Below are 15,127 nucleotides of genomic sequence, written 5' to 3' on the forward strand. Positions count from 1 at the left end.
TGACACAAACTTAGAATCCTAGAATGAATTTAAAATATTCCCCCCTTTATATTAGAAACATGAAGATCACCAATACACTTGTGATTTTTAAAATCTATTCTGCTGTACTGGCAGGGAAATAAAATAATAAAAAAACCCCGCTGAACATCTATACTGCACATTCTGTACAAGTCACTGTTAGCTTACCTATAGAAACAAGTATTATTTCCAGTTGTTTAAGTTTTGTTTTTAAGATTTTAAGAAACAATTATATTATCAAAACTGATAGTGATTTTGAGTGTGATTTTCTTTGCCCACTGCATTTGTAATTTCAATTCATCTCTCTTGGGCTTTAACTTTTCAATATGTTCTGACAACGAATGCATTCATTTTTCCGTTTATCACTGGCGCACCATTTTACTAATGCTTTGTTAACGTTGCACTTCTGGTTTTGAGCATTTCACTCGAGTTCTGCAGAATAAAGCCCAAGTTCCTATTTTAAAGGAAATAAAAAACAAAAAAAAAAAATCAAGAAGATTCATACTATTCACACGAAGTAAAATTTTACAGCTTCAGCACAACTAAAATTTGAAAAAACATTGTCTTTTACAGTCCGCATCCGGAGGTCTCTACCCACAGTTGATCAAAGAGGAGGGAAAACATGTCCCTCATTCCCCAAGGATATCTTTTCTTTCTTATTTTACGTTGCTGAGGTTTCATATTCCCCAGCCTGTCTCTCATGTGATGCATCTTTCCTCATCTGTAGATAAATTCATTAAAACTTCTGAAGTGACTATGTAGCTTCTCTCCTATATTGCTATTTCTATTAAGGCAATTCCTTCCTTCCTTCCTTTGAATCTTTAATGCATCAACACTAATCTAGGTTGATTTGTGATGTATTTGAATTGGAAGGACTCTGTTTATATATCCTTATAAAGAAACTGTAGTTAACAGATATGTCATACCCACTTGAATGCATGCTAACAGATCTTATACCAACTTGTCACTTTCAGGGACTTCACTTGACCACTGTCACTGCATAGCTCTTAAAATCTAATTTCGCAAGGCAATAAAATATCACCCCTTGATTATTTCATTTTTGTGAAAGCTTAATATCCTAGAGCAACATTAATAATTTTTATTCTGTGAACACACAGTTGATGTGGCACTCTTCTTTGCAATTAGATCGATAAAACAGCATAAAATGACAATCACTGCAAAAGAAACTTGGTCTGAAGCCTCTCCCTCCATATATGCTTTTTTTGAATACAAGCAGTCTTAAACAGATGACATAATTACTGCAGAAGGGCTAAAAACCTTTTCTTTTTGAGAGAAAGTTAAGATTTAGAGAAAAAATTCAGATTTAGATCCCGATTTCAAAAGTTCTATCTGGGGTTAAACAAGCCCCATGTCAAATTTGTTTTAGAAGGATTTGCCTTCCACAACATCCACCTCTGGCTAGTCAGTCCTATTTTCCCTAAATTCTCTTCCACTCATAACTGCCCCTATCTACAACCAACCTTCAAAGTCTTTCCAAGAACAAAATCTTATTTTCCCCTATGCCTCCTAGAAATCAAAAAAGGAAGAAAAAACAAATTCAAGAGGAATGTTGACAAATTCAGAAAGGTTAAGTAAAGTTGAAAAAAAAATTATTCAGGTTCTAGAAAATCAATCATTAAGAGACTCAGAAGTTTCATTTCTTTTATTTATTCAAATTATTTGAAAATATATTCTATAAATATTTCACAGACTACCTTCGTGGTGTCCAGTACAGTTAGCAAAAACTTCTAAGCCAGCTCTGCTTAAAGCAGGAGGCTGAACTTCCTGAATTCCCCTGTCCAGACTCCTCTTTCAACCTAAATTATCCTATGATCTTACAAATACAAAACTGGAGGGGACACACACACACGGACGACACATGGATGGGGACGGACGACAAAAAGAGAAGAAAAGGAAAAGAAAAAAGGAAAAGAAAAAAAAAGGCAAAAAGCCCAAGATTTTTGTTTGGGTTTTCTGGCGGCTTTTTTACAGGAGGAGGCGAGTGTGGGTCTTGAGGTTTCAAATACATTTCTGGAAAAACAGTTTTCTCCTTTTTAAACTATCTGGAGTTGTTTTACTTATTTAGAGTCCCAGCCTTTCTGAAGAGGGGTTCTGATCCATTGCTATGCAAAGAGGTAATCTAAGAATGAGTAACTGCAGATGACAGTTGCAGGTTTCTCTTTTATAGATTCAAAAAGAAACATGATGTGTGCTATGCTGTCACAGGCTGAAGTATTATAAGACTACAGGCTATAGCTAGCTCTATAGGAATAAGACTTTTGACATCTGAAAAAAGCCAGACCCAAATTGTAACATGGTGGAAACCAATAGGAAAATATATCAATGTAGAAACAAAGTGCACATTTTAACAAAGAACGTAATTGACAAATTTGGGCTGTCCATAAATTTTGTGTGGAAGCTGAAAAGACTTGAAACCCTCAGAGCAGAGATGACAAACAAAACCTGTGTCTAGTGGCTACTTCATGTTGATTGTAAGTGGTTTACAGAAGTACGATCAGCTTACGGAAGGAATTACATGATGGGGTTGTCTGCAACAGCAGAAGCGTGGCCTAATGACCTATAAGCTTTCCATCCGATTTTTCTTCTTTTAGAAAATACTGCATTTATTTTGAAAAAGGATCGGATAACATTCGCAATAATAGGGGATCCCTCTACACTTAAGCTTCTGAGGTCAAATGGGACAACTTGAATATTAACATGCCAAATATAAAATTAATACTGCACATTATAAAACTGAAACACACTTTTTGCATAGGATAGTTGCTTTCAATGTTAAGAACAAAATAGTTGAAGGTGGAGTTCAACAATTCGGTAAAAAAAGGGGTAATATGACAAACCCATTCTCAATGCCTTATTCCCTGCTTTGGAATATCTGCACAGAACAGTCAAAGCTTTAAAGGTTATACTTTGTCTCAGTATAAAAACTGATCAAAAGAAATATCTACAGCCTACATACAACTTACCTTTCAAGACTCGTTGGGTCAGGCAGGTCTACTCCAGAACACTATAAAGGATAGTACATGAGTACATTTGTACAATTTATGTTGTATATAAGTTCCCAATCCTATAGATACACACAGGACTACACATGCCTGAAAAATGACTTGTACATAAAGTTGTATTTATAATGTTGAAGATTTAAGTGCTCTACCACTGTCATGAACTGTATTTGTAGAGAAGTTAGCCCAGATGGAGAAAGCCAAAGCAACATTTCAAATATAGTCCTATCCTTTCCTTCAAGCATGTGACTGCTATTTCTTTTCTCTTTGTCCCATTAGTACTTCCTCCATAGATGAAGAAGATGACTGAGAGAGAGTTCAGGGACTTGTCCTGCCCAGTATTAGCAGGGCTGACAGATGCCCTCCTCTTGATATCGACTGGGAGCATGGGTTGCATTGTCGTGCAGCATGCAGCCTTTTCCCTTATTGGTGATGTTATTAATTTTGTTAGGTTCCTCGTGGCTCCCATGATTTAGGCATGTTTCTCCGATATTCCAAGATTAACAAACTTCTTCTCAAAGTACTTCCATTTGGGTTGGGGTTTTTTGTTGGTGTGGTTTGGTTTTTTTGTTTGTGGTTTTTTTTTTTTTTTTTTTTTTTTTTAAAACATCTTTCACTTAGCCAGAAAACCTGGTTAAGAGTGGAGAAATTAAGGGAGGTGGAAGCTGTTAACATCTATGAGTCTTGAAGGTCCAGTAAAAGGGCCTGTGTTTGGAGTGTTCTGACATTGCTCTATGTGTGTCCTACATCCATTTTCTTATGAATTTGATCCTAACTTTGAGCTGAAAGAAGGTAGGCAGGTGGCAGATCTGACTGCAAGAAGCCATGGATGCCAATTCAGGAATTCTGAAACACCATCAAGTAGTTTCAAGAGGTTTCCTGAAAACTGACTCTTAAATATCTTGACTGTTTAGTTTAATTAAACTGCATGTACATGATTTAGCATGCATTAATCTGTATTAAGTATTACATAATTTGTATTCATATCTGTGATGTAAAGTCAAGACCTGACTAACATACAACTAAAATGAGCTAAGAAGCTGGGTTTGGCCTGATACTGTTAAAACTATCGCAGAGCCATATCACATTATTTGTCACTATGCAACCTCAGATAATAGCTACGCTGAACAAGCTTGGTTTGTTTCAGAGGTTTATTTAAAAAAAAAAAAAAACAAAACCAAAACGACTCTTGCGTATGTAAATAACTAACAATTTTTAGATAATATTGTTGCTAGTTTTCAAGTGACTGTGGTTCAGATTCACTTCACATTTAATGACAAGTGAATGTTCTGAAAATGTAACCTGCACTGTAACAGACAAGGTAAGATTAAAAACATATTGCTTCAGTATTTCATGCATGCACACTTCAAAGGAATTAAATACTGTTATCAGATGCATCATTAGCAGTTCTGAACACATCTACTACTGAGAACCCTAAGCAATCCCACAAAACTCAAATAACCTGGACTTTTTTATAAAGCTTGACTGACACCAGCCAATGTTGGCTACGTGCAGTCCAGACGCAAGAGCTCTCATCTGAGTGTTCAACTTTTGGAAATGAAGCCTTGCATTTAAAAAAATTCCTTCTTTCTCTTCCTAAACCAAACACACATTCAACCACAAAACTAAGCTTTTACAAAGCAACACCAGTGCCTTTGGAGATGATCATATTGCACTTGACTACTGCGTCAAATACTTTTTACACTTCTCAGGTTATGCAAATAGCAAAAATTTATGCTGCTCAGTGCTAATTATCAGTGTGGTATAAATTTTTTCTTCTCCAGAAGGAAGATAAATACATTACTGATTTAACTCCTGAGCAAAATGCTCATGCTGTCACTGTCCAGCTGCAGCAGAAAGTTTCAAAGATCTCCCTTTCAGGCCAGGCATGCTTAGAACAAGTGCATATGCACATACATACACAGAGATATATCACACTATGCCAACACACAGAAACGTAGCTGAACAGAAGCTTTTCCTCTTTTGAATACAGATGAGAATCAAATATAAGTTAAATTTCAGAACGGACTGGGAAAGTACCTAACTCACATTAACCTTCTCTATTCATATTGGAAAAGGGGCCCTTCTTGGGCCACAGGTGTGTCCAGTGGATTGACATCAACATCAAGCCAAGTTCCCCTGGTCTTACATATGCTAAATAATATAATTTTGAAAGAAAGGCTTAATAAAATAAAATTGCCTTTGTAGTCAGAAGGTGTAAAAAGGACATTTCAGCAGAACCTTAGCTTACTGAGCAGGATCAGGTGGAATTTTATGGAAACAATGTAGTCAGAAACCAACTAAAGTAAGCATCTCCCAAGTAAAGAGACACAAATCTGTGCAACCAACACAATGCTGCAAAGAAGTAACAACAATTCTGTCTGCAATATATAAACACTGTAGGGCTTTTGGTCTTATTAGATGAAGCTTAATCTGGGAGTCTTTTCTGGGCTTTGTATTGCATCTATATGAATTTCACCTCTACTCTTGAGAGAGTAAAGCTAGAGTCCCCTGTTAAAACCGAGTCAGAATAGGACCGCCTTGTTGTGCTGTTAATTGATTGTCCTTTCCCCCACTTTTAGAATACAAAGTATCTTTTCCCTTGACATAGACACAACTTCTATGTTGACACATGCACATACAATTTGGCAGAGATAAAATCTGCTTATTCATTATAGGTTCTGCACTTTACCACAAAAGGTCAAGGAAAAGGAAAAGCTAAACCAAATACAAAGCAAACTATAATGGGAGCTATACAACATAGAGCCCTACAAAACAACAGGTGTCTGGCAACAGGCTTTCACATGGAAAAGCACAAGAAAATAAACAAAGCACAAAAAAAAAAAAAAAAAAGACTGGGAGAACAAACATTATTCTTCAAAAAACAGAAACAAAACAACTCAAATCAAATTTTAAAGAGCACCCAAAACCAAAAGACTTAATACATTACAGTTTCCAGGTATAAGAACAAAACCAAGAGATTGGATATGACCCTTTGTTGTATGTCACTTCATTTAAAAATTTAAGATAAGCAACAGTAATTACTAAATGGATTCACCTCTAAGAAATTGATCTTGGATAATGTTTTTGACATAGTTTTATTAGTCAACAGAATTTTAAAAGGGCAACAGTGGAGTAGGAGAACATACATGCAAGGTGGTATTCCAGCATATACTGAGCAGTGTAATACAAAGGTACTTTGTCTCCACATTACTACCTGAAAGTACACCTTTACTCTGCAAACAGATAGCAACTTCACTTATAAAAGTGAAAAAAAATTGAGTTTTATGTAAACTGGCATCAAATATTTCCAAGGAGATTATAATCTTTGCAGTGCCAGACAATATGAATTTATTTTCTTTAGAAGGAACCACTTTGCAGCCTATACTTTGTTTCCTTTTAGATTATGTAATTTTATTTGTTCTTGAATCAAAAGTACAGAAACATGAATATTTTGGCTTTAAGCAGGGACACTATTATTCCAAATCATAAGGAATCAGGTCCTCCGATTGCATGCCCTGCTGTGGCAGCAGATATTTTATAAGAACAGGCACTGGAGGATGTGTTTTTATCCCACCAACAAAAGCAACACCATTCTCTACACACAGCTGCAGTGATCCATAATATGCCTTCTGACAATATGCAAAGGGTCATCTCGCATAGCAAGAACAGCCTCCAGCATGGATTAAAAATATAAGAAAAACATTTGACGTACTTGGATCTGACAAGATTGAGTCGGTTTTCGGCAAAAATTGGTCACAGCGGACTCCTTGGTAGCCCTCTTTGCACCTGAGAAAAAGGGGATAAATGACAAACATACGCATGCGGTAGTGAAAGGTTAATTTCAAGGTAGCAAAATCAACTGAAATTCTCCCTGCCAATGCTGTGAGGGACTTGCATATTTACAGTTATTTCAACTATTATGGAAGCAAGGTTATTACTGAAACACAATGGAAGCATGTAAAATAATTTGTATTTCAAAAAATTGAACCCAAACCTTTTTGATTACTTTAGAAGCTATGAAAAGAAATATCATTTAAGCATAACCCTTCTTTTAAGTATCAATTCAGTAAAACAATCAATTCCTCTATAAAATAGACATATTTGTAATAATATAAACTTATTAGGTAACACAAAGCTTTATAAAGCTTCTGTACTGTACAAACCATCAGATTAACAACTTGTCTTCAGCTGTTTGAATAAGCAGGGAATACTTATCTCTAGCCATTAATTTTAAGACTAGTTTCTACTGTGCTTAGAAGATAACATGTTTAGGCATGATAGACAACATCAGGCATTGTTTGTAAGTGGACAGTCTTAGATGTCTGTGGGATTATATTTTAAAGGACATAAACCAGAGTATCCTTCTGCCTTAACAAAGAGGTGGCTTTGACTGAGATTCTAATACTGTTATTTATCTTGAAACCTTACTTTGAAGAAATTCCATTTACTGCATTTGGACTGTTCTCAGAAGTCTCTCTCATTTCAACTAAGTGTATCAGAATCAGACCTTTAATTATTTATTCGCCAAGCAGTTTTTCAGAGAAAAGTGATGGACGCTTTAATTATAAATGATAGCAACAGGGACTCCTTATCTCCCAAAGCTCTTGCACATCATATGAACAATATGCTCAAATCAGCATCACCACCTTTCATTAGGATTGACAACTGCAGCTTGAATGATGTGATATTGTCAGGAGCAGAAGTTATCTGTTCCTTCACAATGCTTCTACTCAGGTTTCCTCTAAAAGTTGCCTTTTAAAATGCTTTTGGTTTAATAAATTAAAGCTTCAATCAGAAGTGCATCTCACCAGCATTGATTCAGGGATTAGTAAGCACATTTGTGAGCAAATATGTAATTATAAGAATTCCCATCAGACCCCAAAATGTAGTAGAAATTTGCAGTGAGAAAAAGATTTAAAAAAACATACAGGTATCATTTCAAAACCTCCGTTTTGCCTTTCTCCCTGGTGGATACTGAGTGCTACTAAATGGAGATCAGCTTCTGTACTGGTACTCGCCTATCTGTAAAATGACTGACTGGGAAAAAAGTGAATTCAGATCCTATGGCAGTGGCCGTAAGCTATTAGCCAAGGAAAAAATGTTTTATTTTTGTTTGAAATGCAAAATATTTGAATAAAATTGTCCACTAGTCAGAAAAACTGAAGAAGGCTCCATATCCTCAGTCACTGCTGCATGCACCTTTTGCCTCTGATTATGAAATATCAGAAGTTGCCTCACATCAAACAGAAACTCTTCTCCACAGTCTTGAGGAGAGTCGGAAGACCTCATTTCAAAGCTTAAGAACAACCTCCATGGGTGGGGATATTCCTGTCTTTACATTAGCATTTTCTATTGACTTTTCGACATACATTTGTACCTGCCTTGGTTACTATTACCTCATTACACACTTACAACTCTGTGCTAAACTGTTGGTCTGCAAGTCATGAAAGTGTTCATCACATACCCTAATCTCATGACTGAAAACTTTGATGCTATGTGTAAGGATAAAGAGTCACAGACTGGTATCTCCTAGAAGAGCTGTACCAAATGCTCATCAGCACATGGGAATACCCATCAGCCAGGAGCAAGGAAAGCAGTGCTACAAGTACTCTCACACCAGCAGGAGCAATCCCTTTCCCCTCCTCTCTGATGGCTGACAGGGCACATCTGAGCCAGAAGTTCTGCTGTCTTCCTTTCCTCATTCACATAACAGAACAGAAATTTAGACTATCTCACTTCACAGCTGAGAAACAGAGTTTGTACCATTTATTCCATCTGTCAGATGGCCCAGGTAATTAATTTTGGTCCAGCTAATTAATTTCTCATGCCGGAATTCAAGGAGAGAAATTTTGCTACTATTAGCTGCTAGGGTAGATTTGGGGGGGTCTCTATTGCAATCCTACCATGTCAGGGGCCAAACCAAACATCAGTCTTTTAGTTGAAGAAAATATTTTTTGTGTCTCGTAAAAATTGCAAAAGGTGCCGTAGACGTTTTCACCTTCCATTTAGTGTTGTTCACAAGGGTTACATTTTACCAGCTGCAAATACAGCAGATGCCAATAATGTTGGTGGCCTCAAAAACAATCTCATAGGAGACTTCTGTAACTGATACAGTATGGCCCCAGTACAAGACTAAGTTAGATGTGTTTCTGTGTCTTTCTCTTCCCGACTTTGTAAGAGAAATGGGTTGGAACAGAATATATCACAGAGTCACTTTGATTTACAACTCCTCTCTTGCAAAACTCAGCATCCCCGGTACCTAACTGAATTGCATGCTGCCACAACTATGCTATGCAGTCTAGAGATAATGATAGGGGATGGATTTCTTCTCTTAAAATGTAATGGCTATCATATCAAACTATTATTTTTATCCTGACTTTATCATATATAGTGCTGCTTTTCTCCATCACTATGAAACTGGATCATACAGTAATTAGCTGATTGACTGACCTGGATGAATTTAAAGTAATATTTTCACTTAGCTGTACACATCTATGAACATTCCACAAGAGGAATTTATTTTTGTTACTTTCAAAATTTAGTACAGAGGTAGCTGATATATCAAAGAATAGATATAATCTTTTAATGTAATAACGTAATCTTACTCTAAGATAACAACTAACTTGTTTTTAAAATTATATTAACTTAAGCAAAGACTAACAAAGATAAAAACTGTCTTCTATAGTTTCATTAACAAATTATTTTTGAAATTCGTAAGACACCGAATAATAGCAATAACTGCTCTGCCATACCATACCAAAGTTCAAACCTTTGTAATTAAGTCTTGTGAAATTGCAGTCTTGCAGAATATACATTTGACAGTTATAATGTTACAATACGGTAAAAGTTTACCACATTGTGGCATCCTATAATCTTTGTTAAAGCATTTGCCATCCACCCTAAATGAGCAGATGTCATAGTTGTGCCCACAATACCTGACATGCACTCATGCTGCTAATTGGCATCACACCTCTAAGGAAAAATAAACCCAAACCAAAAAAAGTAATGCACCACAAAAAACCCTATTAAAACAGCACTGTTATGTCACATACAGAAGTTCAGGGAAGTCTAACTGAGGTTGTTCAATACTGGCATATGCAGTGTGAATGATCACATTTATATTTATAGATATATTTAAAAAAGCAATGAGTAATCAGGAAAATCTTGGAAAACGCTTTGATGCAGCCAACTGTTTCAGAAATTATTATTTGATCATCTGACAAGCAAATGTTTATTTTTTATGCCTTTAAGGAAAAAGAAAATGAGATGAGGACAAGATATTGCTGTGAAGTGAAAGCTCTGATCTGTATGTGGGACCCCCACAGCAAAGGATGGAAAGGACCATCTAAGCTCCATTCCAGCACCAGAAGTCACTTCTGTGCTGAAGTGCTGTACTGTATGAGCAGGCTTGGACACACGCCTAAATGCAGAACATGGTGAAGAGCTCTCTAAATAGTGTTAATTACAGCCTCCTTGCAAAGTAAATACGAAAATGGAATTCTCTATTTTACATTCAGATTTTCACCAAAATAACTGTACCTGTCTGTACTCTAGACCAAAAATATCAACAAGAGTGGATGAATGGAATGATTTAAATATTTCTGATTAAATGTTATGAAAAGAGAATCACAGGTAAAGCTAATCTGCAGCTGCTAAAATGCTTGCAAACAGTACATCTCTAAATTGTATCTGCTAAATTCAACTAAGATTATTTTATCATGTGTTCTTCACATCTTTCATTGGCAATGTACTTTCTCTAGATTATGTTTTTTGTACATTTGTACATTGCACTTCATGGTCAGCCACAATGTCCTTTGTGTGAAAACATACACACAAACACATTTCTCATTCCTGGTGAGAAGTTCTTTTTCTACTCAAGCAGATTTGTGCTTAAGTATTAAAAAGTAAGGAGAGTATGAACATTTATTCAATCTTTTTGTTCCCATTTTAAATATTAAATAGTATTAATACATGTATATTCTAGTCAAAGAGATCACAGACATGTTCTGTGGACATGTTTCAGAATTGTTTCTTGTGTATTCAAACCTTGTGGAGCCAAGGGAGATTTCAAATAGATGACTCCATCACGTGTAGGAATAACACAGCACCCCAAATCCCTAGATTTCATATGCGACACACTAGTAAAAAGTAAAGTGTATGGGGGAGGAGGGGGTGGCAAATTGCACGTTACGCGAAGCTGAAGAATAAAGTATGTCTAAAGCCAGAAGGAGAAAGGGAAGATATTACAAAGAACCTACTTAGAAGAGTTAGGGAAGAACATACAAAGCTTATGGCCAAGAAGCCATTACCATCACAGTTTACATTTTCCCTAAATACTTCCATATAGAGCTCCATATCCCTATTAAACTGAAATATTTCAGTTCTCAAGGGATGGTAATGTATAAAAGGCAGGATAGAGAGTGGCACCAGCAAACTGCAGAGGTTATGAAAGATGATAATGCCATTAACCCCCAGCTCCTTCCTCCTTCCCTATGATACTGCCCATCCATTTGAAATGGGAATAATTCTTTTTTTTTTCCCTAAGTGTGGTGATCACATTGCCTTTGGTCATGTGAAGAAGTATGCATAAAATAGTTTCTCTGCACAAAGTCCAGAATTTGGCAACCATAAGATATAGGATTTCCTCTGAAATGGAAATTTTGAAAATGGCATTTGGAACCTCAGTGACAGACTACGCCAGAAGACAAAGCTATAATACTATACATCAGGAAAAGAACCGTATGCTAGGCCAAAAGTGATTTGTGACATTTAACAGAAATGTCTTAATAGTGCAGCGCCCAAAAGATGAACTTACATAAACCTATAATCCAATCCTAGCCTCATAAACAGAAGTTATCCAATTTAAAAGATGGAATTAATAGTACCTATGAAAAATGAAAGTTCATTCTTGCAGTGTGTCCCAACCAACGCATGGTTACTTCCACTTGTAAAAGCTACAAAATTACAATCTCAAAAATGCCATTAATTAGAATGATCAATCTCATAATTTCACTGGATCAGTTACAAATTATTTTCTTGTGACACCATTACAGCCATTGTACGGATGATCAGATGCCAATAAGAGTACATACTGCATCTCTTATTTATTCTCCAAGAGTGGAATTTGAGATCATGATAAAGAAATATTCCAACGGTCTATAAATTTTGGTCGAGTATTTATTTTCACACAGAGAATGGGTTAGAGAGCCAGTTATGCAATAAATATACAGTAGCAAGCTATGACATTGTACAGCCCATTGGTTTGTCCCACAATCTAGCCTGAAATATGCTGTAAACAATGAAAAATAATTCCTCTGGTCTGCAGGTAATCTAAATGTAGGCTTCTGTGCCTGCAACCAGAATGACCTTAACTGAAATAAAGGGAAATTTGTACTTATTATCATGACTGTTATTAAGTACAACTTTTATTCACAAGGGAAGAAAAAAAGGGATCTTAACAGTGAGGGTCAGGCAGGATATCTTGTCATTTAACTTGTGCAGTGTGCCACTATAAGCAGAAAACAGGCCTCCTAGATTCAACAGATCAGACCACTGAATCACAGTTAAGAACATTTCTCAGTGGATACCATGCTCAGAGCGAGACAGAAAATGAACCCTTCATAAAAATCAATAGTTTGCTGGTCAGGCACTCACCTGAGAAGTAAGAGATTCACATTCAGTTTTTGGTGTGAAAAATAAGCATTAAAGACTTGAACCCAGGTTTCCTATATTGCGAAAATGTTCTGATCACTTGACTATTATCTATTCTGCAAAAGACTGTTCTTGTATTGTTCTTGGAAAAAAAAAATATCAGAATTACTCCATTTCATCTCGAAATAGATTGAGAGAAAAAAAAAAAAAGACAATGAAAAGAAGTTTCCAACAGAGCTGTACTCATGTGTAAGCAAGAGAAACAGTCATGTGTCAAGCCTTGGACAGAGATACTACTGTTATCAGGTAATTGTTTACACCCAACAGAGTTTGTGGTGAAATACAAACCAGAAGTAACATTTTAACAGCAAATCAGCTAATGGATATTGGAGACTCTTCCAGAAATTGCAGGACATGGGAGACAAGGTATATATCAAGTAGTGCTGGCAGAGATGACATTTTTCTCTTTGCAAATCTGTTTCTGTAGTTTCACAATGGAAAGACTTTTTCAAGTTGACATGACTTTTCCCATATTGTTTCATAAAAGGATCATGCAGCAACTTATGAGCAAACTGTTGAAAGGAAAAGGCTTTTCTTAATTGTGAGAGTGATTGTGGGTGTTGGATCGTAGGTGTGCGCAGGCTGCTGGCAGTAAGCACGTGGGGCAGAGGGCACAGACAGCAAGAGGAGTAGGAGGAAGGGTGACAGTGCCTAATACAAAACCAGTTACAAAAGCCTACCATAGCAACAGGGGAAGCTGCCCCTCATTAATTCCTCCCTTAATCTGTTTAACACTCCAACATATATAATTGAATAAAGCTCAATCTCTTCCTGAAATGAAACATGGAACTTTAAAGCTAGATGAAAAAAAAAATTGCAGTTTTTCCTCAATTGTTTCCTTGAGTGATACAGTACATCTACTTCATCACACTCCAAGCTATTAAAGAGAATCAGTTTTTAAAATATGCTTCTCACTGGCAGACTGTATCCTTCTTCCTTGTCCAAAGATGACAAACGGTAGCTATTTTGTAATCAAAACTTTAAAACGCACAGGTGAGATCTTCCATACGGATTCACTAACACAGCCTTAAGGTCTTGGTTGTGGTAATTTTATTATAACCCATATTATAACCCAGTCATATATGACCACAAAAGTCCAGTAGCCTCCACTATTTTATATCACTATAGTAAAGCAATTTCACTAGCCGAACCATCTGGTTACCCAGAATTTACAGACACCATCGTAAGAAAAGCAGAGAAAGCAAACATGGATTTTTGACCACCCTTAGTAACCTCAAATACAAATAGTCAGAGGCTTTTAGCACCAAGAAGCAAAAATGATACCTTCTGTGCAAAAAAGTATAAACACAACCAGTCATTAAAAGGTATGTTTAGATAGGTGGGTCTTTAAAACACTGTGGTTTTATGACTGCAGCAATATGTGCACTTCTGTGACCAGCATAAAATTCTAGCCCCTATGGTCTATATTACGCACAGAATATAACCTACTAGCTAAAATTAAACTGAAGTCAATATAAACAGATAAAATCAACTGACTTAAAATAAATGCATGGCATTAGAAAGAACAAAACTGGGGACCCAATGAGGAGTTGGGTAAAGACACAGTATTTCTTCAACACAAACATGAATCCCTTCAGATGGGAAGGCCAGAACACTTACCCAGGACACTCAACCCTCTCTTCTTTTTCTTTCTTTTCTTTCAGATTTTTTTTTTTCTAAAATAATCTCCACAACAGATATGCAATTTACTGTATAATAAAGGTTTCATATCAGGGTTTGAACATACATTATTTTTGAAGACCTTGCAATCTATTATGTGATTAAGATACATATCTGCCTTTTTTTTTTCTTTTCTTAAAGACATAAGGTTGACCTGTGTAAAGAAATAGAACAATTCTTACAGAACAGAAAATATCAACTTTAAGAAAGAAAAAAAAAAATCTCTTTTCTGTCAATTTTCTTCTAAAATGTCGCAGCTGTTAAAAATAAGTAGAGCAAGTAACCACAAAGGAAATTATATTGAAAAGGCAGCCAAAGAAGGATAAGAAAAGATTTTTTTTTCCTATATCATTTGCCCTAGAACCAGGTTAGCTGAAACACTCTAACATCAATTGAGAAATTGAATCAGACTTTTTAAAAATCATACTCATCACTGGTATAATTCACTATATTTTTTCAGGATGTATATTGTCAGTGCACCTCTCTGAAGTACTATTATGCTCTTGGTGTAAATGGCATAGAGATTAAAGGTCACAGCTACAAAAACCCAAGTCATTGCCCTGGTTTAGATAATACAACTTTCAACTAATTTGTTGGCCCCAGTGTTTCAGGATCCTTTAGACTTGGAGAAACTAAATGGGGATACTTTAGTAAAGTCTGAATTCTCTAAATCCTCTGTAGGAACCACTGAACTA

At 36.0% G+C, this 15,127-nt stretch overlaps 1 protein-coding gene across 1 annotated transcript in view; it reads right to left on the reverse strand.

Annotated features, from left to right (window-relative positions):
- NRG3 (neuregulin 3) overlaps nt 1-15,127 on the reverse strand; it is a 417,954-nt gene that overhangs the window by 107,117 nt on the left and 295,710 nt on the right. Inside the window, exon 3 of the mRNA XM_074830488.1 lies at nt 6,754-6,827. Coding sequence (XP_074686589.1) covers nt 6,754-6,827 — 74 coding nt within the window. The remainder of the gene's footprint in view (nt 1-6,753; nt 6,828-15,127) is intronic.

This window comes from Strix aluco, chromosome 7 (assembly GCF_031877795.1).
Source record: "Strix aluco isolate bStrAlu1 chromosome 7, bStrAlu1.hap1, whole genome shotgun sequence".
Lineage (NCBI taxonomy): Eukaryota > Metazoa > Chordata > Aves > Strigiformes > Strigidae > Strix > Strix aluco.